Source organism: Leptodactylus fuscus, chromosome 5, assembly GCF_031893055.1.
Source record: "Leptodactylus fuscus isolate aLepFus1 chromosome 5, aLepFus1.hap2, whole genome shotgun sequence".
In the NCBI taxonomy this organism is placed as follows: domain Eukaryota; kingdom Metazoa; phylum Chordata; class Amphibia; order Anura; family Leptodactylidae; genus Leptodactylus; species Leptodactylus fuscus.
In genome coordinates, this window is record NC_134269.1 from 156653461 (window position 1) to 156680741 (window position 27281).

Consider the following 27281-nt stretch of genomic DNA (forward strand, 5'->3'; position numbering starts at 1 on the left):
CTGGAGAACCATTTAGGGGATGTGGGACAGAAAGGTTTCCCCTAAAATATATTATGATATGAAATAGGATCAAAGGAAAGAAAGAAGGGAAAAAGAGTTGGGATGTTATCCTAAGTTTAGTGTTGAGTGCATGTTGCTAGGTCATAAAGGGATTACTTGGTAAATTAATTCTAAAGTGATGCCAATTCGATGGAAATAGACAGCAGTCAGATTATTGTAAAAAATGTCATAGGAGCTGGCACAAATAGCATGTTCATAAATACTGTACACTACAAATTTGCATGCTTGGATAGACCAAGCAGATATATAATTACAAAAACTGTAGATGTGTTATAACGGAATATAACTTTCAACAAGGTGTTTCCAAATAATTGCACATGTTAAAAAGATAGTGCTTTCTCCACATGGTTGTAAATGGGAAATAGAAACCAAACTTTATTTTATGACAGTTCTACATCTTTGTATATCTGTTCTAGATAATGCCCTGATTTCATTTCTTTCTAAAGAAAACTAATAAAACATGAGTTTACCCTTTTAATTATTCATTAGAAAGACCCTCAGGCTCCCAAATACATAAATATGTTAAGGCACTGCAGCCAGAAGGTCAGTCAGTTTACTGCACACGAACAGGCCGTATATATTGTTGACAAGCCACCAGCACTTTCCAGCAGTCCGCAGTCTTGGAGTGAAGAGTATTAGGTATGTATCCTTTTTCTAACCTTTCTGTACTTTGGTTTAGGGTCAGACAAGGGTTATAGGAGGCTGGACTAGCAGGTAAAACTTTACTGTAGAGGATAATTTATAATATCTTAACTCTATTATATTGAGGTAGTTTTTTATCTCTGTTCGAGAATATTCCACCAAACATTTAATATAACATATTCATCTAACATTTAATATAATTCTGCATAGCCATCAATATACTATAATACACCGGATATTTACTTTAAAATATCTTCCTTTTGCTCACTTCCATTATGTGTATGGCATGTTTTATTTTTATAAAAACACTGGCTCTAACTTGTCATTTATTACACTACAGACTTCATAGCATTGTAATTGGTTGTAGCATGTTTGAAAAGGAAAATCTACCAAAAACTCCCAAAATGCAACAATGTATGTGAGAGTTTTAGGGTGAATTCACACTGAGTAAACGCTAGCTTATTCTGAATGTAAAACACGTTCAGAATAAGCGGCGTCTAAAGCAGCTCCATTCATTTCTATGGGAGCCGGCATACGAGCGCTCCCCATAGAAATGAATGGGCTGCTTCTTTCACTCCGTGCAGTCCCATTGAAGTGAATGGGGAGTGCCGGCGTATACGGCAAGCTCTGCTCATGCCGGAGCGTACACGCCGGCACTCCCCATTCACTTCAATGGGACTGCACGGAGTGAAAGAAGCAGCCCATTCATTTCTATGGGGAGCGCTCGTATGCCGGCTCCCATAGAAATGAATGGAGCTGCTTTAGACGCCGCTTATTCTGAACGTGTTTTACGTTCAGAATAAGCTAGCGTTTACTCAGTGTGAATGCACCCTTAAAGTGCACAGATAAATTTGTATTTCTATGATTACATTTTTTCATGTGTGCATGGGAAGAACTGCCATGTTAAAAGCATTGCAGCTCTACTACTACTGGTTTTAGGAGTCTACCACCTCCCTCAAGCATACTCAACTGCCAGCACTGTGCTACAAAGCACATTACAGTGATAAACAACATATCACTATTATGTGTATTACTTTTGTAGATTTGGAGAAAAACAACTTTAAAGTATTATACAAATGAGGTAGTTGGTGCACTGGGGGCAGGCCTTAAGCCCTGAGAGCGCTACTCTTGATGTTCATGTAGGATGGGTTATGTAATAGCAGTGGCTGGATCAACTCTTTCTGCCCATACAGGATATGGTAGGGGTCTGAGTGGTGAGAGGAAAATGAAGGCTCACCATTTGTGCTCCATAACATGGTGATAACAGTTGAATATGCTTGGGAGATGGTAGACTCCCTTTAAAGTGGAAGTGGAGTGTGGAGCACTATTTAGCCTGTTGATTTCTTAAACACACTCGCTGCTGATGTGGTTGTTGCAAAGTGAACCTCTCTACAAGTTGTTGGTTACCTGTTATACTCTATCAAGCCATGCACTCCAGAATTATGGCATAAAATGGTTGAAACATAAAGTTTTGGAACTTTTTGACCCTATTTGCACAAGATATTTTCACACCACACACTCCACTATTGAAAAGTAGGTTGGAAAGTGGGCATGGTAACCAGATCTAAAGATAGAACAGAGGAACGCTTCTTGTGATAAGCTTTCTCTAGTTATAAGTCTTTTATTCTTTATATCATTATATGTGCACTTTCATAAGTAAAATAGATCCAATACATGCCATATGTAAGTGTTTACCTGCTTTGCCACTGCTCTAGCCAAATCCTTACAGGTCTCAGTTTTGCCTGTTCCAGCGGGTCCCTCTGGTGCCCCTCCAAGATTTAGCTTCAGAGCTCCCATTAAAGTTCTAAGACACAAGCATGAAATATAACTGATTTTTAATAGCACAGATTAAAATCTTATTTAACTGAAACAGCAGGATAAGTAAAACTTTAAAACCATAAAGAAAATGAAAATAAATAAAACTTTAGATTTTAATATCTGTTAGTAGAAAATTTTAATCTGTTCTTTTCCCCAATGAGCTTTTTCCACAACATTAAGACCTGAGAGTAATGTACATGAATAAAGGGTTTTTGGCTGGAATATAGAGGTCATTACCAGTGAGACCAATGAACACTGAATAATGGTAAATATAAACAACATGGTATTTACAAAAATCTTTGTCCTTTTTATTGCTATATTGTATGTGGTACTTTGAGAAGGAACTGAATGTTATTATATTAAACATTGACTCAAATATTGCTTATTGGAATAAAATATTAAAATGTACCTTATTATGTATCATTTCAATCATGGCTTAACATGAGTTTATAATTTTATTGGAAATATGGAAAATCTACATTTCCTGCTTGAGACTCAGCAAGAAAGAACTTCTCATCAGAACCAGAAAAGTGTGAAAATTTAATACACATTTTCAGCTTAAGTTTTATACCCAATACAACACTTGGTTAAATGTACACAATGAGACATTTCTGCTTAGTTCTGTGTTTTCGCTAACTGTTAACGATGTAAAACAAGATTTTCTCAGTTTTTTTCTTTCACATTGGAATATTTACTAGTCAACAACGGTTTTTGTTATTTTAGAAATGTCCTCTTTAATTATTCATAGTATGTGCTATGTGTACAGTACAATGAATATAAGAAACAATGTTCAGGAGAAACAATCCAAAACCTTAGGCCAGTTTTAAGTGAATTTGTTTATATGTGGTTAGTTATGGTAATTATAATTACTATCTTGTTAATGCAAAAAAAAAAAAATACATTTATTTTACTCATTGTTATTATTTATCCAACTAATATTTATACTACATCATCTTTATCGAACTTCATTTTCAGAAAAACTGGATGAATATTCCTAGTTCACATAGTGAATGCTATTTCTTGAGTGTTGCAAGGCTTTGCTATCAGCCAAGTGCCAATCCAGCTTTGAGACAGAGAGTTCAAGTACTTGTATTTTAAACAGATTGGTTGCTATAGATAAAAGCATTAAAATAGTTGCAGTAGATAAAAAAAGCGAATGTTTGGAATGGATTATGTCTTCCATGGACTACGTCTGGAATTGTAGCTCAGCCATTTATGTGAATTCCTTTTTCTTTGCCCCTTCCTCTACTGTTAACAAAAAAGGAGACAGAGAGAATAATGTACCTGTGTGTAAGACTGCGCAGGAACTGCTTGTAGTCTGTTACCATGGAGACACATAGGAGGTGAAGGTACCAATATAAAAGTTGAGTGTTTTTTTTTTTTTTTTACTCAAGACTCTTTGCAAAGTTGCCTTCTTATGTTCTATTTTAGATACATTGGACGATTTTACAAAATTATAAGTTTGTATATTCTTTAGGCTTTACAGTTGTAATGTATAGAGATGAGCGAACACTAAAATGTTCGGGGTTCGAAATCCGATTCGAACAGCCGCACACTGTTCGACTGTTCGAAACAGGTTTCGAACCCCATTATAGTCTATGGGGGAAATGCTCGTTTCAGGGGTATGCAACATTCGATCAAATTCTACTTACCAAGTCCATGAGTGAGGGTCCGGCTGGATTCTTCTCCCTGCGCCACATCCCCACATCCTCTTCCGGCCTTGAATTCACTCTGCTAGGCATCAGGCCTGGGCAGAGCTGACTGCACATGCCCGCACTACAAGTGGACATGCACAGTCGGCTCTGCCCAGGCCCGATGCCTGGCAGAGTGAATTCAGAGCCGGAAGAGGACGCGGGACACTGTGCAGGGAGAAGACTTCTAAAGGTAAGAGAAGAACCAGCGTTGATTGGCAATGTATAGCATTCTGCCAATCAATGCTGGTTCTGCATCGAACTTTTACATTAGAACAGCTTGTAGTACTCGATCAAGTACGAGTATTTCGAATACCGTAGTATTCGATCGAACACCTACTCAATCGAGTACTACTCGCTCATCTTTAGTAATGTACTGTAATAATTACATGAGTTTAATGGTTTATCTGTATGTAGTAATGTGTGGGAAAGTTCTAAATAGGAATAAGAGCAGGAGATCATATATATATTTTTAGTAACTGAATAGTGTACCTTTAACATAGGAGAAAAGAGGAAAGAGAAATACTTTAATGCTTCATCTATTATGTTGCTGTGATAATTTTATGGAAAATAACATATGAACAATTACAGTAATTGAATAAAGAAACAGAAATATAAGAAATAATCAGCAGGTATCAAGGGATTGAGAGTCAATTAAATTATAAGGTTACCTAATAATTGTATAATTACATTACGCTATATGAATTACTTTAACTGATTAAATTTCACTATACAGTACATACGTTTATTCCAATCCTTTCATCTATGAGATTTCTGCCTCTTGTAGTTATGAATTTGTATACTATATTTGTCTCTTTTTTCAGTCCTTGATATTAGCTCTCATCAGGCCTAATCCAAGCTCAGAGAGATGTTTGCAATTGTGGCATAATAACTATTTTCTCATAATCCTGGACACAAAGAAAATGCCTCAATAGATTCTTATAGTTTTCTTCTTTAATTATCTTTCCAAAGTTAATGCTACTGTTTGTTTTGTAAAATAAAAGATTTACCTTTTCCCACTTTAATTTGCTTTTACCAGTTTAAAATAGACAATGATAGTTCTGCAAACAACAATATCAAGGGGTTTCCACCTTCTTAATAAAGTGACTTCTTTGACTTTCATACACCTTTTATTAGATGTCTTTCATTCAGTATCCTATGAACATGTTATAAAACGGTTTCCTGAGTGAAATTACATTATTTCCACCTATATCATTCCCCAGTAATACTGATCTATGCCAGAAAGGGGGCTAAAAAAATATTTTAGTTCGTGTCATGTGCTCCTGGAAATGTAGCTTCTTCTATAAGCTGTGTTGTTCCAGAGACTTCCCTACTCCACCCCTTTTCTATACATTGTAGCATGATGAACACCCTAGCTATCTGTATCCATTCATTAACCGAGCACCCCTCCTTCTCCATCATGGTTTATGCAGACACAGAGAAGGGGGCTGACTTAGCTATTGCACTGAGCCAGACAGCCATGTGTTGTACTGTTGCAGCTTACAGCAGACTTTCTGCTTACAAAGCAGAGAACCACATAAGTCAGAACATCTATAAAGCTTAAAAAATTGAAGTATACTACAAAGTTTGTTTTATTTTGCAATTGAATACCATATAGAGATGAGCGAGTAGTATTCGATCGAGTAGGTATTCAATTGAATACTACAGTATTCAAAATACTCCTACTCGATCGAGTACCACTCGCTATTCAAATGGAAAAATTCGATGCAGAACCAGCGTTGATTAGCCAAATGCTATACAGTCGGTCAATCAACGCTGGTTCTTCTCCTACCATTAGAAGACTTCTCCGTGCAGCGTCCCCGCGGCATCTTCCGGCTCTGAATTCACTCTGCCAGGCATCAGGCCTGGGCAGAGCCGACTGCGCATGCCCGCACTACAAGAAAATGGCTGTTTTGACTGTAAGTGGCCATTTTCTTGTAGTACGGGCATTGCGCAGTCGGCTCTGCCCAGGCCCGATGCTTGGCAGAGTGAATTTCAACGCCGGAAGACGCCGCGGGGACGCTGCATGGGGAAGACTTCTCGGAGAATCCAGCCCGACCCTCACTCGTGGACTTGGTAAGTTTAATTTGATTGAATGTTGCCTACCCCTGAAACAAGCATTTTTCCCCTATAGAGTATAATAGGATTCGATATTCGATTCGAGTAGTCGAATATTGAGGGGCTACTTGAAACGAATATCGAATATTTAACTACTCGCTCATCTCTAATACCATAGATAACTCTTTTTTGGAATCAGACCACACCTTTAACCCCATACCCATCATCCGCCATACTATTATGGCAAACGTTGGGTATTTAATAGAGATGAGCGAACACTAAAATGTCCAAGGTTCGAAATCCAATTCGAACAGCCGCACACTGTTCGACTGTTCGAACGGATTTCGAACCCCATTATAGTCTATGGGGGGAAATGCTCGTTTCAGGGGTAGGCAAAATTTGATAAAATTATACTTACCAAGTCCACGAGTGACGGTCGGGCTGGATTCTCCTTGAAGTCTTCTCCTGCTGCAGTGCCCCCATGTCTTCTTCCAGCTGGAATTCACTCTGCCTATGCATCGGGGCCTAGGCAGAGCCGACTGCGCATGTTAGATTTCATGCTGTATAGTGAATAGGATTGCTTTTAAAATCTGATCTCCAATTAATAAAAAGAATCCCATTGACTTGCATTGGGATCGAGATCAGGTTCGAATGAAAAATGATCGGAAATCAAATTTTAAAATTGATCCTGAAAAGTCAGAATCGGCTCAACCCTAGCTGGGAGTCAAAAAGAAGAATCAGAAAGGGTTATTGGTATAATTATAAAATCTTAATGTTTTAAAAGCTTTCTGCAGCGATGGAGAATGTGAACGAAAAGTGAAATCTACACTATGGGACTTTGTATAAGTAGTTACATTTAGCAACGCAAACTACAGATTGCCGACAGCTGGAATGCCAACAAAAGTTTTCCAAACACAAGATTTTTTTTATTTTGCGAGAATTGTTTGTTAGATTATAACAGGGAACTCTTGTAAAAATCCCCCTGTTTCTATTCACATTTTAAGGGAAGATTTAAAGTTTATCTCCCTTATTCTTTTCACATTTGGTTCCTAGTTTATACTGCGAGGACATGAAAACATTTTTATTCCTGTTTACGCAAAGGTCAGCATGTGCTGCGTTAAAGAAAATGTGGTAAATAAATGGCTGTTCGACCATAAACGACAGGTGGTATTTGAATCACTCTTGTTTTGTAATTTTGAAGCTACTTTAAATGTATTAGCTCTGCCAGAAACAAACAAATCACAAGCAAACTTGCTGTCTGCATGAACATAGCTACATTAATTGTTGTCTAGAAATGGCAGCATGACATTATTTCAGTAAGACACCAGTAAGACACCAAAAGACATTAAAAGAAATGTTATCTGGCAGGAGGGCATTTTTCTAAAGTTCCTATGGTGAATCATTATGCTCACTTTGTACAAGCTAAATGTGTTACTTGGAAGGTATTTATATTGAGCAAAGTTTCTTCTGAGGTTGCTATGATACAAAGACATCAAACATTATCTTAGGCCACACACAAAATGCTTAAACTAAATGGAGGCAGAATACCAGGTGCAATGAATATTCTCCATAAAAACACTATTAAAATTACAAGTAAAAAAAAAAAATAGCAATGTGAAATATCTAAGTTACATTGTTAACCTTCATAAATATAAGAAGAACAATCAGAATAAACTTCAGCTATTTTGATGTTACATTCTGTCGGCTCATAGAAGTAAACTATCATCAGTATGCATCTTCATATGACAATGCAGCTTGCATGCCAGAAAAGACATTTTGCCTTATAATGGTAGCTTGGCCAATACGATGCAATGCCTAATAATAATAATAATAATAATAATAATAATAATAATAATAATAATAATAATAATAATAATAATAATAATAATAATAATAATAATAATAATAATAATCCAAATGTAAAACAAGCAACACCTTGTATGTGATATTAGCAAGCCAAATAGTCTTGATGTCCTATTTATTTTGGAAATTATTGTAGCAATCTTCTAAAATTGCAAAACATAGTAAATAGAATACTGGATATTAAATGGCTATTTATTATATAATGCACAATTAATATGTATAAGAATCACTGGGCTAAGGCCTGGTTCACGTCTGCATTTGGTATTCCTTTCGGGGAGTCCACTTGGGACTCATTAAAAAGCGGTGAGCAATGAAAGCACATGGACCCCATAGTCTATAATAGGGTCCGTGTTTTCTGCACGGTGTCCGCACAAATTATGATTTTAAGAACTACTTTAAGAAGTACTTTAAGAACTACTTTCCTCTCCGTGTGATTGTGTGGACACTGCGTGGAAAACACACGGACCCCATTTGAGTCTATGGGGTCTGTGAGCTTTTATTGCTCACCGCTTTTTAACACCCCAAATGGAATACCAAATGCATATGTGAACCAGGCTTAAGTTTACTGCAGTGTCAGTGGGAGTGTCACACAGAGATTTATATTGTCATTTTAGGCCATGTATTAGGCTTAACACATTGGGACAGATTTGCCACAAGCCACATTTATGGAGTGTTTTTGAGGGAACATGACTTTCAATATGCCATATTGCACCATAATTCTACCACAAAAATAGTTTAAAAGTACCATAAGCCACTCAACAGTTGGTATAAAGTTAAACAGTAGTGATGTTTAGAGCAACTTATTAAGAAAGTTATTAGGTAAATGGTATTCTACATGAGGTGCAATTTTAATAAGTGTACATTTGAGATATAAATAAGGCCAGTGCACTGATACTTTAAAAAATGCAGTCCAATTTTGGGTCCCAATTTCTGAAAAAGATTTCAGGCTGCTGTTTAAAGAAGGATAACTGAACTTACAAGCGTTTACAAAATTTTTACCTGAAACATCGATCAGTTAGTGGTGTAAGAACAAGTCTGCCTGAGTTTCCCAAATATTCATATCCATAGAGAACACTGGTGGTGACCATTCTGACCACAACATTGCCTTCTTCCCAGTAATATCTCATTTGTGCAATCCAGCTGAAATCTGATGTATTAGAGATCCTCTGGTTGTTCAAACTGGAAACAACATCACGTGCTGTAAGTAAAAAAAAAGTAAGTTATCACCTACAGTATATTATATCATATAAAAGCATGAACTCCACATTACCCTGAACATCACTTCACGGAATCCAGTTTTAAAGTTTTTTTGTTTTTTTTTAAAGTCAGACTAATGTTTCAAGGATTTGTCTACATTTAAGGTATTGTATACAAGATGACAATTTAATATGGAATTGGCTGTCTGGGAGACATAAATGACTTTTCCTTAAAGTTGTTATCTGGGATAACCCCCACTGCATATCTTCTAAATTACTTAATGTACCAAAAATCTATAATTACCAGGGTGGTCATGTGACTGACCCAGGCACATTTTCCAATTTTACATTGACGTTCTGTTTCCCTGTTTCTGGAAAAAGAATGTCATCAATACTAACCCCCACCTCATAATAGTTACCTGTCGTCCTGTCTGAATCTTCTAGGCATTAGACGTCACTTCTGCGGAGTGCAGGCTCTACTATGTATGCTGGGACAAGTGAAGCCTCAGGCCCAGAAGATCTGGGCAGAAAGGCACGTAAGTGTTATGGCGTGGGGGCGTTGGGGATGGGGTTGTGAGTTAGTTAGGAAGGGATAATAGTGGGCTGGCTAGCCAGGGAAACAGGGAGGGGTGAGAGAGAGGGAGAGGTAGTCAGTTTTGAGTGATTCTCAGATTCCAGGATATCCCAGAGAAACACTGAAATATTTGTGTGCACTTATTAACCTATTAATAGCACTAACTGACCTTTGGAACTAAGAGGAGAGGAGCGCAAGAGAAGAAGGTGGAGGCAGAAAAGAAGACAGAGGCCATCACTGCAGAGTTTTCAAGCACCACTGGGGATGGCCCCAGTGGTGTTTAAGTGCTGGAGAATGCCCTCAGTGCTGTGAGAAAACTAATTTACTTAAGGAAGATAGAAGAATGGAAGTGTGGATCATAATCATAAAGATAAGAGAAGAATAGCCTTTCTTAAGGCTATTCCTACGTGTATTTAACTTGGCTCATTTTTGGTGTACAATATCACGTCAGCTCCTGTGCCCTGTCCACCATTTTTTTGTTTTCAAAAGTAAACAAATACAATATGTAGACAGATACAGTATATAAACAAATACAATATAATGGTGCATAAAGGGGTTGAAAATTAGCCATACCATCAAATGCATAAATAAGCAAAGATATCCAAGAGATCAGAAAGTACTAATGCAAGTTTGGAAGTCAGGACACGTGAATAGGCAATGGCTATATCACAATATTACTATCAGTCAAAAATAAACAGGTAATAAATCAGGGATGAGAAAAAGATGACTTCTCACGTCCCATGAGAATGGGAGAGGTAAGTGGGAAGGAATCATTGCCCTTCTCAGGGGACATAAAACAAGAAACAGAAATAGAACAAGTAACATACAAAAAACTGAGAATCACATAACACATAGGGAATAGAGGTGTAAAGAAAGAAAATCACAGTGGGGGATAAAGAGGGTGAGGGAGGAGGAAAGAAGAAGAAGAAGAAGGGAAGAAGAGGAGGGAAAGAGAAAGTTGAAGAAGGAAAAGAAGAAAATAAGTGGAAAAGTAGAAACAGAGAGAAAATGAAGAGTAAAAAAACAAAAAAGGGGAGGTGAAGCAGCAGAGAATAGAGAGGTAAATTAGGGAAGAAATATAAACAGAACAAAAAAGGAGTGGATTCAATGAACACAAAAGCAGAGACAGGAGCTATCTGTTAATTCTAATATCCAGTTTGAGAGGACTACTATCAGGGCTGACAAGATCTGTGACAAGATCTGTGACCATGTGGTCAGGATTTTCTGGTGTGTCCTTCTGGACCAGCTTAAGAGTGCTTCATAGGGAGATCTGGTTCACTTTGTTTTCCCATTCTTGAGTGGAGGGAGGTGAGTTCTGAAGCCAATACAGGGGAACAAGCAGTTTTGATGCCTCAAGCAAGTATGTCATCAGGCAGTCTCTCAGGGGACTATAGTGAAATGATGGTTTCAACAGGAAGACCATTGCAGGAGTCAAGGTAAAGTCTGGTCATGAGATCTGTTGAATCCGGTTTATGGTATAGCCAGTCTGTATTCCTGTACCACCTAGATAGCAGCTATAGTGATTCTCCTGAAGGTGTATACAAGTAGAAAAGCCATGGAGCAGCTTCATATGAGGCAAGGAGGGTCTTGAGTTCAGACAGCAATGGGACAAAATTCATCTCATAAAGACTGTCAACTCTTGATGCCAATGAGATGCCAGGTAGTTAAGAGAAAAGTTAGCTCTCCTCCACTTTTTTAGACAATGGGGGAGTGGGGTGGAAATCTAAGCAAGCCAGGCTGGAGATGCCCCAGTCCTTTAGATTTATTATAACTTACAGCAGAAAAGTTGCATTAGTTATACCACAAATATATGCCGGCTCCTGACTGACGTAGATTTGTGATCAGGTGCCTTCACAAAAATTATAGGCTAGGAATGAAGAGGATTAAATTTAGTAATGTAGATTTATTTCTATAATGTATGTGTGTATTTTTCTGTAATGCATTAGCTAATGCACATAATTTGCCATTTCTGCACAGAAAATTGGACAAGGATCTGTGGGGATCCCAGTCATGACATGCTATATCAGATACTATATAGAAAGTATTATACCTAGATGTTTTTCTTCCGGGTGAGAATATTTCTATAATGTGGTACCATACAAAGGCATCCTACGGTAGCACATGGAGTACTTATGCTCCATATTACAGAGCTATACAGCTATACAGGTTCCATGCAAATGACTCAAAGTCTGAAAACAAATAGAACAAATGTTGAAAGGAGAAGCAGGGTTTTTTTTGTTGTTTTTTTGTTTTGTTTTTTACTTTGGATGGCAGAAAAAGCAAATTATTTCTTGAGCCAAATTTTAATTCCTTCTAATGATATTTGCTTTGTTAATTTGTGTGTACTTGGATTTTAGCCTGAAAGTTATGTTACAAAGATATTAAATCAAAGAACGCTATCCATATCTGATTTTGCTCAGATATCTGTTTATTGTGCTAGTATTCTGTGATATTTAATAGGAATCTGGTTGATTAATGAGGTGTTTAATTTTTATAGTCACTATTAAAATGAAAAGCAGTCTGTGTTATCTCAGAAAATTCTATTTCAAAGGAGCTGGATGCTCATTATGAATAATCACTTGCAACTTATGAAAGAAATGTAAACTTGGTATAACTCAGTAGAAAAAGTTTAAACCTGTACAACATTTAGAAAAATAAAAAATTCCCTACTGTTTTTATTCAGTCAAGTCCCTGGCAGCTTATACATAGCCATAGGAGTTAAATCAATCCTTAGTCAGGTATAGTGTCTGCTGTTTTTTTCCAAAGTGAAAGATTTCACTCATTCAAAATGATAGTTCCCAATTAACATGATTATGATAATTGCTAAAATATGATGGCATAAATCCTGAAACATGACACGCTCAAGAAATTCACTCATCTAAAGTTTGGCAACAAACAAACATTTCTTAGTGATCCTATGGAAACATATACAAAGTAGTGCTTGTTTTACTCCTGTATTGCTGCATAGTTGAAGCAGATCTGGACTTTAGAATAGTTAGGAGACTTGTAATAGTATCCAGTTATACAGATTTGACATCATATTGGTATTTCCCTGCTCAGCCTATGATAGCAAATCAAATCCATGTGGATTTCTCCAGGCTATTGTTATGGTCAGCAGGGTTTATTAAAAAAAACAACTTAAATGAAAACCCCACGGAGCCCTCTGGGCCACTAACTGCAAACCAATCTGGTGTGAACACCGACTAACAGTTCCAGTCACTGCTAGCCAAATTAAAAGGACCAGGTGCGCTCTGTTGAAATTCACAGAGCCCTGTGCAGTCAGAGCAGTCGAACAAATAAACAAGTTGGCTAGCCTGAACTCCAGGACTAGCCAGAGACCAAGTAAACCCTGTGTGCAGTTCCACCCAGCCACCCAGGCAACTACTGCCAAGCTCACTCCCAGTCACCCTGTCTGGGAAGTATTGCTAGCTGCCCCTACAGAGTTGCACCACAAACATACAAGGCAGCATGCTGCCTGACTACCAGTGGCATTGCTAGCTCAGGGGTCTTTGCTAACTAGGGCAATTCAAATAATATTTCAGGCAGGAACCCAAGCACACACACAACACACATCAATTCAGGTTTTTGAATGAGATCATAGAGCGCCGGGCGTCCAGACCAGCCCCCTTATATAGGCAAGGGGCGGTCACCAGCAAATAGCCCAGCTGCCCAAACCGAGCGTCCATTGGTTGATACACATGTCGATCAACCAGTCGACCACGCCCGGCTGTTGCAAGGCAGGTTAACCCTTGCAACCCTGGAATTTGCAGAGGAACAGACAGCGACGCCCATATCATGGCCGCAGTCTCTGCACACAATCCTAACACTACCCCCCCCCTCCACGGCGCAACGACGCCATGCATCTCCGGATCGGAGACGGACATGGTGAGGAGTGAGCCAGACACGATCACTTGGGGACAACTCCATCCCTGACCTATGTCTGATGTCAGCTGTTGCTCTGCTCCTGGCCTTGGCCTGACTCATGGCAGAGTGCACAGGCCGTGGAGCCTTGCCCTTTAATAAAAGGTTTGGCAAGTCAGGGGTGTATACAAATCTAGTCCCTTTACTTTGCCCAGAAACTGTGCCAATACTCTGCTTAGTGTTAGGTCTTTCCCAGGCTCTCCCTTGCGGGCAAAAACCCTGGCTGGCACCTGATGGCAGGGGACCAAAAGACTTTTTTGCAGATTTAAGCCTCCTGCTTCTGCCTTGAGGCGGTGTTGCCCTTGGCAACAGGTCAGTGGAGTGATTATGAGACCAAGGTACTGGCAGGGTCTTAAATGCATTTATAGTAAAGACCTCTGCAGACTGAGGCGGTAAGACCTCTTGCTTTGAAGGCCTCACTGGAGGGACGGCGGATGGTATAGCCTCCATACACCTTCCCTTGCACTCCGACTCCACTTAATAATCTCCCCTTGCCTCCAGTCTATGACTGGTGAGTGCCGGCGTAACCATGGGAGACCTAGCATTACTGCATCAGTTAAGCCCTCCAAGATTTGAAAAGAGAGCTCCTCTGTATGCAGTGTTTTATACCGCAGAAGCAACGGTGGCGTCTCAAATCGGATCTGCGGCCGAATTTGAGACCCATCTACCACCGTAACGTTAATGGGGGTCTTAAGAGCTCTCATGGGAATACCATTTTGCTGGGCGAATTTGGCGGACATGAAATTCCCCATGGCCCCAGAGTCTATCATTGCTCTAGTGTTTACCCAACCATTACCCAGCTTAAGGGCTACTGGGAAATGGACACAATTATGGGACTTTTGTGTACCAAGTAACCCACACCCGATGGACACTTGGCTAGCCTTCTTTTCCAGGGGGTTGAGCATTGAGGAGCAATATGCCCTGGCCTGTTGCAACGGAAACAAATTACCCCCTTAATTTTCCTACTCCTGCTGCCACCAGGAGTGGAAGCACGGGAGGTGTCCATAGGTTCAGTGGACTCCACAACAGGCGAGGCAGTGGTAGATTTTATGACCCCCCTCAGGGACATGAGGTTATGCTCGAGCCCCCGCTCCACTCTCCTATCAGACAACTGTGTATCCACATGAGTAGCTGAATTTATTAGGGCAGAGAGGGAGGTAGAAGGCTTTCGGCCTGCTAGTTCGTCCTTAATATTTGAGGACAAACCTTCCCAAAATATTGCCACCAGTACCTTATCTGGCCAATCCAGCTCAGATGCCAAGGTTCGAAACTCAATAGCAAAGTCTGCTACTGAGCTCTGGCCTTGCTTTAAACGTAAGAGCTGCGAGGCAAAGGTGGACTGGGGCACTGGGCCATGAAACACCAGGCGTAGTGCTTCACACAGCGCGGCTAGCGTAGCCAAGTCCGCTGCATCCCGTTCTTTTAACGGGGTGGCCCAGGCCAATGCTCTCCCAGTGAGCAAGGAAACTACAAAGGCTACTTTAGATTTCTCATCTGGGAAGAGACTGGGACAAGCTTCAATGTAAGTTTTACACTGGTGTATGAATCCCCGACATCCCTGCGGCTCACCCGCATACCGCTCCGGAGGCAGGAGAGGACACGGTGACGCTGCAGAGGTCGGCAGACTACCAACCAGCTGAGCCATAGCCTGAACTAAACCTTGAGACAGGTCAGAAAAATTAATTGTGGCAGCTGGTGGAGATTGCTGCAAGTGTTGCTCCACTGCGCCCAGGCGTGTGTTCAGACTATTGACAAGACTTGCCAATTGCGAAGACGAAGTCATTATTGCGGCAGGGCTCTGGCTCTATGATACTGTTATGGTCAGCAGGGTTTATTAAAAAAACAACTTAAATGAAAACCCCACGGAGCCCTCTGGGCCACTAACTGCAAACCAATCTGGTGTGAACACCGACTAACAGTTCCAGTCACTGCTAGCCAAATTAAAAGGACCAGGTGCGCTCTGTTGAAATTCACAGAGCCCTGTGCAGTCAGAGCAGCCGCACAAATAAACAAGTTGGCTAGCCTGAACTCCAGGACTAGCCAGAGACCAAGTAAACCCTGTGTGCAGTTCCACCCAGCCAACTACTGCCAAGCTCACTCCCAGTCACCCTGTCTGGGAAGTATTGCTAGCTGCCCCTACAGAGTTGCACCACAAACATACAAGGCAGCATGCTGCCTGACTACCAGTGGCATTGCTAGCTCAGGGGTCTTTGCTAACTAGGGCAATTCAAATAATATTTCAGGCAGGAACCCAAGCACACACACAACACACATCAATTCAGGTTTTTGAATGAGATCATAGAGCGCCGGGCGTCCAGACCAGCCCCCTTATATAGGCAAGGGGCGGTCACCAGCAAATAGCCCAGCTGCCCAAACCGAGCGTCCATTGGTTGATACACATGTTGATCAACCAGTCGACCACGCCCGGCTGTTGCAAGGCAGGTTAACCCTTGCAACCCTGGATTTTGCAAAGGAACAGACAGCGACGCCCATATCATGGCCGCAGTCTCTGCACAATCCTAACAGCTATATATTACACAGGTGTCAATTGATGCCATGAAATACTAGAAATCCTGCACAGTGGCCATTGCAGGGTAAGGAGTTATTAACAGGACAATGCTGTTTTTGACAGACCTAGCATCCGTGAAAAACAGCCATCCATTTTGAATCTGTTGTAGTTTTCTATTACTGATGGCCAGGTTTCATTAGTTTTGCATCCATTTTAAATAAGCTGTTAAAAAGTGGATGAATTTCATTGGTCTTTCATTTTTAACCCAACAATCCATTTTTAACAGATGTAATTCAGATGCATAGCATTCATTGAAAGCAGATCCATTGTTTATATTGGGTCCGAGTATAAAGACACGAGATACAAAGGGGCTTTATTAGCATACCCGAAGAAAAAACATTTGGCATTGCCAAAGCAAAAGAATGGTTAAGGGTGGGAGAAGGAGGTGGGGGGGGTGAGGTGTGTGGTTTGGGGGGTTCGTGTGTCCTTGGGGTCTCGTCGTTATTGTTTGGGACGTGTGGGTATGGGTGGGCATAGTGTGGGTGGGTGGTGGGGCTTAAAGGTCTTTGGGTGGTGGGGTTTAATAGTCTTTGGGGTCTCATCTTCCTCTTGTCTGATGGCAGCTGGACACATATTGGGCAGCAATGTCCACAGTGGACTCCTCTTCTCCCGCTAGGATGTAGAGTTTCCTCTTCTCGTCAAAATGAACAATGATGAAGCATTTTTTTTAACTGTCTGTTTTTTTCTGTTCGCAAAAAAAAAAAAATGGACATATGGATGCAACCATTTATAGACATGATGGTTGTTGCATGGCTGTTTTTCACCGTCGCATCAATAAAGCCTTTCTCTATAGTCCAGCAATACTTTCATGATTTTTTATTCATAGAAGGGATTGTCTTGATGAAAGCACCCATTTTATCTATTTACTTTTTTTTTTTCAGGTAGAAAGGAATCCCCCCCATACCCCCAAACAAAACTTACAAAGAAGGTATCATTTATAATGCATTTAGAGGCATGAAAGCTTCGTATAAAAGCCTAAATAAAAGTTGGTTAACTTGCCATGTACTACTCTATCATCCTTTTCCCATTTTTATACCATTCTACAAGAAAACAAACATCTTGTTCTAGAACACTAGTATAGCTGCAGCCAACATAAAAATTCTCACATTACTGGTGTTGCACTCAGTCACTGACAACAAATAACATATCATATTACATCACGACAGAGGCTGAAATACCATTCACTAAATCTGTTTAATGGAAGCCAAGCTACAAAGTGTTGACAATAAAATCTCTAGACTGCATTACCGCCAACTCACTGTGCCGTTAAACACGTACATCCCGCATTTATCTTGTGAAAAATAAACAAACACTCACACGTTAAACTGCGTGTGAACCTCACTGGACAAGAGTGTAATAATAATGCTAGAAGTCAAGGATAAAGTGTAAAATTGCTATTGCTCTTATAGATATATATTTTAAGAAAAAAAATAAAATAAATGGTCAACTTGACTGAATTGCTGCTATCAAAGGAAAGTTAAAAGGGTGTACTAAAAAAAAAGTTATAACTGTCTGGAGGCAAGCTTAACTTTTGTGCTAACAAATTAAATGGATTTTCAATCCTCAATCTTCTTTCTTATTCATTGAAAAGGAGAGCAATTTCGCTGGCTCTGCTGTTGCTATTCGATATAAACACCATTGCAGCAGCTCATATATTCTTCTCTTAACCTTCTGTGAACCTTCATTGTACAAATTCCTGTTGTATGGCTTTCTATGAATGCTGAAAGGGCACTGATCTTCAGACACTAGAAAATAGTTCAACAATGAAAGCCTGGGGTAACTATCCTTGAAAACCAGATCCTGATATTACATAAAACACCATTTAATGGAATGATTTACTATCAATATGTCACATACCGTACATTTATAGTACAATGAAAGCTGTTTTAGAAGGTTGGCTCTTGCATAGCTATAATATGATTTTAAGTAAACATTATCATTATTGCTAGGCATGTTTGACCTGAATTACTCATAAGTAAAGATGAGTGAACCTCTCAAGATTCATTTTGTTTCGGGTGGCTCTGTCACAGATTCGTTTTCGATATGAACCATAATTTAAATTGGCTTAAAACGCTGTGTATAATACTGTCAGGGCTCCTAGGAACTTCCTAAATCTCCAAGGCAAACACAGTTGAAGTGATTTCAAAGTGAAAGTGACCTGTATGTCTATGGAAAAACGGATGGTAAGCATTGGATACAAACTCTGAGTTGAACCATACCCTGCACTGGCACTCTCTTTTATGCATTTTAACATTTAAAGCACTCAAAAAAATTCCCTTTTTTAGTGTGTTGTGGAAACAGTTACACAAAAAGCAAGAGAGAAACTGTCTTTCAGGAGGATAAAGCAGATGAAAGTTTCTTTACAAGAGAGGTTACAGCATAAAGAGTATTATTGATAGAGATAATAAACAAGATAATAAACAGAACAAAGAGACATAGAAATGAAGACCTGTAATAGGGCAGAGAAGTCAGGCAAATATTCCAAAACAGAGGTTCTTAAGTCAAATTTCTGTCAACCAGCCTTTAGAACATCACTTTACAATCCATCTCATAAGAGAATTGGCATTAGACTTCTAGTTAACTTAAAGTTAACTCTAAAGATCATTATTAGAGATGAGCGAGTAGTACTCGATCGAGTAGGTATTCGATCGAATACTACGGTATTCGAAATACTCTTACTCGATCGAGTACCACTCGCTATTCGAATGTAAAAGTTCGATGCAGAACCAGCATTGATTGGCCGAATGCTATACAGTCGGCCAATCAACGCTGGTTCTTCTCCTACCTTTAGAAATCTTCTCCGTGCAGCTTCCCCGTGGCGTCCGGCTCCTACCTGTGTCAGCTCCTCGCTTCGCCGCTGCCGCCTCTCTCGCTGACACATATGCGGCTGAGCCGGGTTCCAGTTCAGCCGCATATGTGTCAGCGAGAGAGGCGGCAGCGGCGAAGCGAGGAGCTGACACAGGTCAGTTGTCTGAGTTGAAACAGGACATACAATGACTGCTGCCGGCGCCAGGGGGCCGGCACACGGTGGCGGACCAAAACCGGGCCCCCCCATTTTTAAATTTGGCCGGGCCCCTGACGCCAGTAGCAGTAGTACTGGCCTATCGGCGGCCCTGCTCACTGGGATTCCACCATGCCCTCACAATTCCTAACAGATTTCCTCCTAGTGTACCTACCAGCACTACTACCTGTAGCACACTCCCTGCCACTACGACCGTCAACAACACTCATGTTATCCACCTATACCTCCTCTACATCCAAACAACACTGGCAGTTTTCATCCAACTCATCAAGAAGAGAAAGAAGAGGAAGTCTTGGGCTTTGAGGAATATCTCTCTCAGCAGAGGCTACATGACTACTAAAGAATGGGATCTGTGTCAGTGATAAAGACATGGTTGATGGTACAGAAAGACAGCAAGGTAACTTGTATGTTACAACAGTGGAGGAAGATCAAACATGTATGGTTCAATGCTTTAAAAAATGTCTTTATTCTTAGGAATACTGTGGCTCCTAGTGTGGCTTTCAAAACTAGAAGTAATGTTGTTGTTGCCATCTACATGCTTAGTGCCTGCTCCCACTCATTTGCCTATCCCCCTGCCCTGGTTTTTTCCCAGTTATTTTACAGAAAAGTGCTTATACATAATATAGTAGTTGCCAACATTTCTGACATTGTGTGTATTTCCTTTGCTTTTCTTCAGATTAGCACAGGCAGACTCACAGTTTTGCTGTTAGAACAGTAGTTGCTATGTATTTGATGAAAAAAAAAAAAATTAAAACCCTTAAAGAGGTTATTTGGTTTCTAATATTGATGGCCTATCCTTAGAAAAGACCAACAACATTAGATCTACGGGGATCCAACAACTGGGGCCCCCACAGATCTCTGGAACCAAAACAGCACGACTATTTACATACTGCAAGCCACGCTAATCACTCACCCTACAAAGTGTAGTGATAAGTAGTATTGCAGTGGTACCATAAATTTCAATGGCGCATTGCTGCATTATCTACACTCACCTATACAGTCTCTATGATGAGTGAGCAGCATGTCTCGTGATATGTAAACAATATTGAGACGCTGTCTGAGTACCGGTGATCTGGAGGACGTTCTGGGTGTCAGACCCCCTCAGATCTAATACCCTAAGGATTGTCCATCAATGCTGGAAACCAGATAACCCCTTTATCAAAAGTTTTTTTCACAGGGCTGACTGTCAGTAAAAATAATGTTTAAACAATTCACATAGAGATGAAATTGTCCTATTACATAAACAGACAAAATCAGATTATTGGCAATAGCTACAATTCTTTCACTAATCTGCTTGTAATTGAGTAAATATGACTAAACTGTCCTCTTCCTAAGATTCTCTAAATCTATTTTTTTGCAATTGTAAGCATTTCAGAACAGAGCTCTGTATGGTGCAGTGAGATGATTCACAGAACCTTATCTATCTGCACCATTACTGCAAATGCCTATGTTCATGCCTACAGCCCTTTAGATGTGTATATGACATCAGCACTGTAAAGCATCCCCCTACCACTGTCTATTGGCTGAGAGGCTGTCATATGATGTAAGGTGGTGCTAGAACATTACACAGGTTCATAAGACATGTCTCATCTATATTTATCCTGCACAATGCAATGGCAGCAGATATTTTAGTTAGTCTGAAACAAATTGTCATTTGTTCTGTTTCAATAAAAGTTTAATGACAAATCAGTTTGTTCATCTCTACTCATAAAAATGGCTAGTTTACATATATTTATTATTTCAGTGGTGAAACCCATTCTGAGTTAGTTAAATCCTTGGTTCCTTTACAGCTCTAGTTGGCTGTGTGAGTCTTTGGTTGCAGGGTTATTCTTGTAACTAACAATGTAACACTTAATTTACTTTAGGGACAGAATGAACCCAAAACAATATGTCACAAAACATACATCATCTCAGCTGGTTCTAGAAACCTGACATTGAGTTTATTGTGCTCCAGTGGCCTGTCCAGACAATGCAGATCAATACAGTAAAATACCTTTGGGACTCGGTGGGATTGGAGATTTGTAACATGAATGTCTGTCATATCTTCATTAATTGTTTGCTAATATAAAGTCTGGATGGATTAAGACCAGGAATTTTGTTGAATTCATGTTATATAGTATTCAGGGTTATTGAAGGGTCATGTCTAGAACTAGATAGGTGCATCTAATAAAATAACAATGAAAATATATTTCTTTTGTGTCTAGATTCTTTGCTGCATCTAAGAATGCAGATGTGTTGAATGTGTTGAGTTAGGAGGTTGTAAAGCAGTGCTGTGGAAAATCAGAGATAACAAGATTTCACTTTGGCCATTTTGTATCACAAACTAATGTGTCATATTGCAGACACACAACGCCTTCTGTTAAACTGTAATCCCTGAAAAGGTAGGAAGGCTTCAAATTATTGTTCCTAGGAAATACAAATAACCTACAATTCTAGCATGTAACTTAAGGTACAATTGTTCACTTTCTTGATTATTTTGATTGCTTTATCCGTTACACTTTACCTATACCTGTAAGTCAATGTGTCTCCCTATAGTAATATTAGAGCCTGATGTAGACAAGAAGAGACAACTATATATGGTAATTTGGATTTTTTTTTCCAAGGGAGATTAATCTGCATACTTTTCTAGGTTTGCACTGCCAGATCCTAAGTCTATGTTCACCTTATAGAAATGAGAAATAAAAACATATGGATACTTGCTGAGATTTTCACACTATATTTGTCATAAGTTTCCCTACTGATTAGCCATATATAAAAGGGCTAATCATTGTTTGGCCACCTGAAACTACAGCAAAATAGGTAAATGTCATGATTTACAGGGAAGCAGGTAACCGTGTACAGGGGTGTAGAGAGAATCTAAGGAAACAGGATAGGGGAACCTGTCCCTGCGCTACAGCGGCTTGCTAATCCATGCCTGCAGGTGATCGTCAGCTTACCCGGGATAGCCCCGGTCCCGACAGCTACTCTCTCTGAACACTAAGACCTGTACAGATAGAAAGGGAAAAGGGCTACAAGATACTAGGGTCTGGTGTTCTAAATTTGGGCACCCCTAGAGAAAAGATTACTGCAGGACAAAGTGCTGGGAATAGGTGAACTTGGCGAACTAGCAAGCCCAGCATGACCACAAACAGACAACAGAGACTAAACGCAGGAAGGAGGAAAATGGTGAGGAAAGGTATTATGGGAAACCACCAAGACAAACTTCACACAAGCAGTCTCTTAACACTACCCCCCCGACTAGAAACTGCAAAACTCTAGATAATCCTCTAGAATCTGGGCGAAGAATTAGTTGCAACTACAACAAAAACTAGCAAGGAATGAAAAGACAGCCAGCCTGAAATAGAGTCTGGCAACACCTGATAGGATGATACTAGAGATGAGCGAATATGCTTGATCAAATACCTCGACTGCATAGCTCCCGATGTAAAAACATTTCGGGGCTTCAAATTTTTACTGCCCCTCCCACTTTTCTTGCCGCCAGGAGCTATGCAGCCGAGGTATTCGATTGAGCATATTCGCTCATCTCTAGATGATACAAATGAACACACCTGAGGCTACCAAACTCCAGCAGACAAAGAAGTACATGCAACAGAGAGACAGAGACTAAACACAAACCAAGCAAAAAGCCACGAGGCAGGGAACCAAGTAGGAAAGCCCCAAGACGCCGGTTCAAATCCTGACAGTAAGATGCTTCTTTTTCTAGCATTCTGAAAAAAAAGGAACCATCACAGCACTCTGAAATAAAAAAAAAGAGGCCATGACTAACTCTATTTAAAATCAAGTAGAGTACAGTGTGAGCATATTTGGGGAAGACAATGTCCAAAAACCTCATGTAAACATACCCTTAGGAGAGTCACTATTCCAGTTACATGCGCTGATGAGATTTTTAAAGAAGTCCATCACCTCCCCTATGGATATTCAACTGACATTTATCAACATGTTACAGAGGATATTACAATGATAAACAATGTATCTGTTATATATGTCATTTTTGTAAATTTGGTGTAAAATACAGTAAATGTAAACAAATTAGCTAGTGCACTGAAGTGGGCCTGAGGTGCCACTCAGATCCTTACCAAATCCTGTCTACACCACTTCTGTTATGTCATCACCTATCCTACATGAGTAATAAAAGCAGTGTTCCCACAGTTGCAGGCCATTTCCAGTGCACCAACTGCCTTATTTGCATAAACTTCAAAGTTGCTTTTCTCCAAATCTATCAAAGTGCCATACATAACAAATGTATGTTGTTTATCACTGTAATGTGTTCTAGTTGTATATGCTTGAGGGAAATGGTAAACTTCCTCTAAAGACTAAAAAAAAAAAAATATCTGTTCATAGATGTAGTGTATCATGAAACTAAATGATACATATTATCACTAAGCTCTAAGTGACTACATAAAATTCAATAAACACATGCAAACTTTTCACACAATTTTTGCAAATCTAATTTCTAGATACAGTACAGCTGTTTTGGCATTTGGTCAATTATACATTTTATTGTATCAAGTGATGCTTTGAAGGCACCAAGCAGGTTTAGTCCAGGAGAATAAAACAACACATTTAAATAACTTTAAAGATTTCAGAGAAATGTTTCGGCTCTGAAAAGGCCTGGATTTGCTGACACAGATGACAAGTATAAAGGAATTCATTTGGAAAATAAAAATAAAAATCCAATTTCATAAAATTGACAGGTAGCATAGACAAAGTATAAAACACAGTTATATAAAAACAGGAGGATATAAAATTTCACAGATCAGAAAGACAAAATATATGTGATTAAGTGCAAGAAATCATGGTATCGTCACTGCAGAACAAATCTTCCAGTTACATGATACAGTACAGTATTGAACCATGTAACAATAAGAAACCATGTTGAGAAAAAAATACAAAAGGCCAATCTTAAAATTAAATATCTTTTAAACATAAATACTTTGTATAATTATATGGACACACAACTGTACATATGTCAAGCCCCTATTGCCTACTCAAAATGAAAATTACCCACAACTAAAGATTTACTATTTCTTAATTATTTCTATCTTAATGGTGTTTTTTATAAGTCCACATCCTTTACAACAATCTCCTTTACCAAATAATAGCCCCATCTTAACCATAACTGCTTTTAGCTTCACGAGTGATGCTCCGATATGGCATACAGTCCTTCTCGGTAGCACTTGTGTTCAAGAAACAGCTTCACTTCTATAGCCAGGCAGTGAGCTAAATAGCATGGCTCTTAGCTGTCATTTCAGTAATTGAAAAGTTCAGGTGCATATAAGAAAACTTTGTAAGGCCGAGCCTCATGTAGCGAAAATGCTGTGGCAAAAGCCACTGCGTTTTACAGTTCCTGGAAAGTGGATGGGATTCTGGCTATTCCCATCCACACATTGCAAAAAATAATATGCAATGGAAATGTTGAGATTTGAAAAATGCTTGGATTTATTGGAAATTGCAGCATGCCAATTATACCTATGGATACGCTGGCAGTTTCCATACAAGTAAAATGGAAGCAGAAAGTCCACAGATGAAAACTCTGCAGACTTTCTGTGAAAAGCGCTGTGGGAAAAACCGCAATACAATTTTGCCGTATTTTTTCTTGCAGCGCTTTTTGGCTGTGTCCTGATAAGTGGGGCGTTAGCCTTATATATCTTTTCTGAAAAAAATCCTTCTATATCCTGTTATTAGCTACTCTTTTGATTGATAAAATGCTTATTTCACCAAAAGATCTGTCTTTCCTCACTGTGAACACCGGTATAGTTCACTCACAGATCAGATTACTCAGGAGAAGCACACCGAGTGAGTGGGAAGCACAGAGAAACAAGCTGCTACAGGAAATAGTAAGAATTATTTCTTTTGTAACACTTTTTAACAGTTTTTCAGCAGGTCTTAGCAAGAGTGAACATTATAGATGTAAATAAAGCTCTGGCACGAGACACATAATGGTGTAATATGCTCCAGGATATCTGTTTCTCGCTATTTATCACTCACTCCTCTTCCTACTCCCCTTCCTCTCCATAGAGTTCTATAAAATGTAGCCTCTCTTTAGTGAAGACAGATCTCTTTTAGTGAAATGAGCAGCTTACCAGGTAGGAGAGGAGCTGATAACAGATGATAGGAGCACTTTTCACTGATAATGTATAGTATAAAGTTTCTTATATTCACCTGAACTTTTCATTTACAAAAAATATTTGAAGCAACAGTTACTCTTTAAGCTTGCATGCAAGTCTCAGAACCATTCTATTCACTTCTGTATAGCAGTTGACATCTGAGATGGCTGTGCCGTTTATTCACTCCTGGCGGCTAGCACATGGTAATGTACAACCCGCCATATGGTGTTAATGAGTCCCTTTACATAATGGGTCATGTGTAGTTATAAAGATAGCACATACATTATGTCTGCCCTGGCATATTCCATGCAATAGACAACAGTTGCGGGAATATTCTTATACAAATGCTAATTTCAGATTCACTCACATATACTTATTTTGCTCCATAGTGTGAAACTCACACATCAGAAACATATGGACAAAGAGAATTGTCACAAATTCCTTTATCACATAACAGAAAGTAAATAGAACTATTAGGCTGGGTTCACACTAGCGTTGGTGTCCGACAGCTAGTGTTCGATGCTAATGTACGCGCAAGATTTTAGCATCTGGCACAAGCTGCATCCGTTACAATTTCCATTATTTGAAATTGGACATCATGTAGTGTCCTTTACTGTCCATGTGTGTCCTTAAGTGTCCGTTTACAAAGATGTCTGATTTTTCAAGCGGACAGCTAAATCCTACATGGGGGCACTAATAAAGGACCTTAATTATTAAGATACCTAATTATTACCTCCATATGTCCCACATATCAGTAACTCTTATGTGAGGCACACAGGGGGTTAATGTGAGGGACATGATGGGGTTAACTGCTATTACTATTAGGCACATGGAGTTACTAAGCTGTAATGCACATGACCAGACTTTTTATCTGCAATGGTGGATTTCCCCCCCTCGGCTTATACTCGAGTCAATATGTTTTCCCAGTTTTTTGTGGTAAAATTAGGAGCCTCGGCTTATATTCGGGTCGGTTTATACAGCATTCCACAAAATCACCATAGCAATGGTAATACTATTAAAAAGCAAACGGTTAATTTGATTTTGACTTTCTAAGATATTTGACAAGGAACATTTCCAATGCATCATTACTTTGACATTAAAATACGCAATTGGTTTGCATAACATGTATAAAAATGTAATCTTAACAAATACAAAATCAGAAATCCATTAAAATACTTTAAATACCCCACAGAATTCCTGACACTATCATTAATTAAACTAAGCTCAACAGTGAGCACAGTAACCCATATTTATCTCCACAGATTTAGAAGTGACAGATGATAATCATTAAGAAGATGACAAAATGATGTATCCAACATTAGCTGCAAAATTTCAGCTAATTCCTTTTGCAGGTAATGACACCTTGATGCCGCATAATGTGGGACATTTCTAAAATTTGCTTCATATATTATACTAAAACTTTTAAAAAAATCTTAATATTTTTTTTAGAATATTTAGAGATTGAGTTGAGTAGTTTATAACACATTAGTATATTTAACTGGTACATTAGCTGCTGTTCCTAGAAACATTATACAGTACTTAAAAAAAAAAGTTAAGTCACTTCTGTGCTGTAGTCCATTGCTAGAAATATTTAATAAAGCCAAAATAATTTCAGAAAAACAGAATTAACATAGGGTTTTTAAGGCTGGTGTGTAAACCATTAGAATTTCTCATAGGAAAGCCTTGATTGGTGAGGAAAGATCAGAGAATGTTGTGCGCTCAGTGAGCGGGTAATCAAAGAGACAGATCTGGTTGACATC

At 39.3% G+C, this 27281-nt stretch overlaps 1 protein-coding gene across 1 annotated transcript in view; it reads right to left on the minus strand.

Moving 5' to 3' along the window:
- Nucleotides 1-27281, minus strand: part of LOC142203618 (dynein axonemal heavy chain 3-like) — a 927911-nt gene that overhangs the window by 596504 nt on the left and 304126 nt on the right. Inside the window, exons 27-28 of the mRNA XM_075274510.1 lie at nucleotides 9132-9330; nucleotides 2398-2506 (exon numbers count right to left, since the gene is read on the minus strand). Of these exons, the coding sequence (XP_075130611.1) occupies nucleotides 2398-2506; nucleotides 9132-9330 (308 nt within the window). The remainder of the gene's footprint in view (nucleotides 1-2397; nucleotides 2507-9131; nucleotides 9331-27281) is intronic.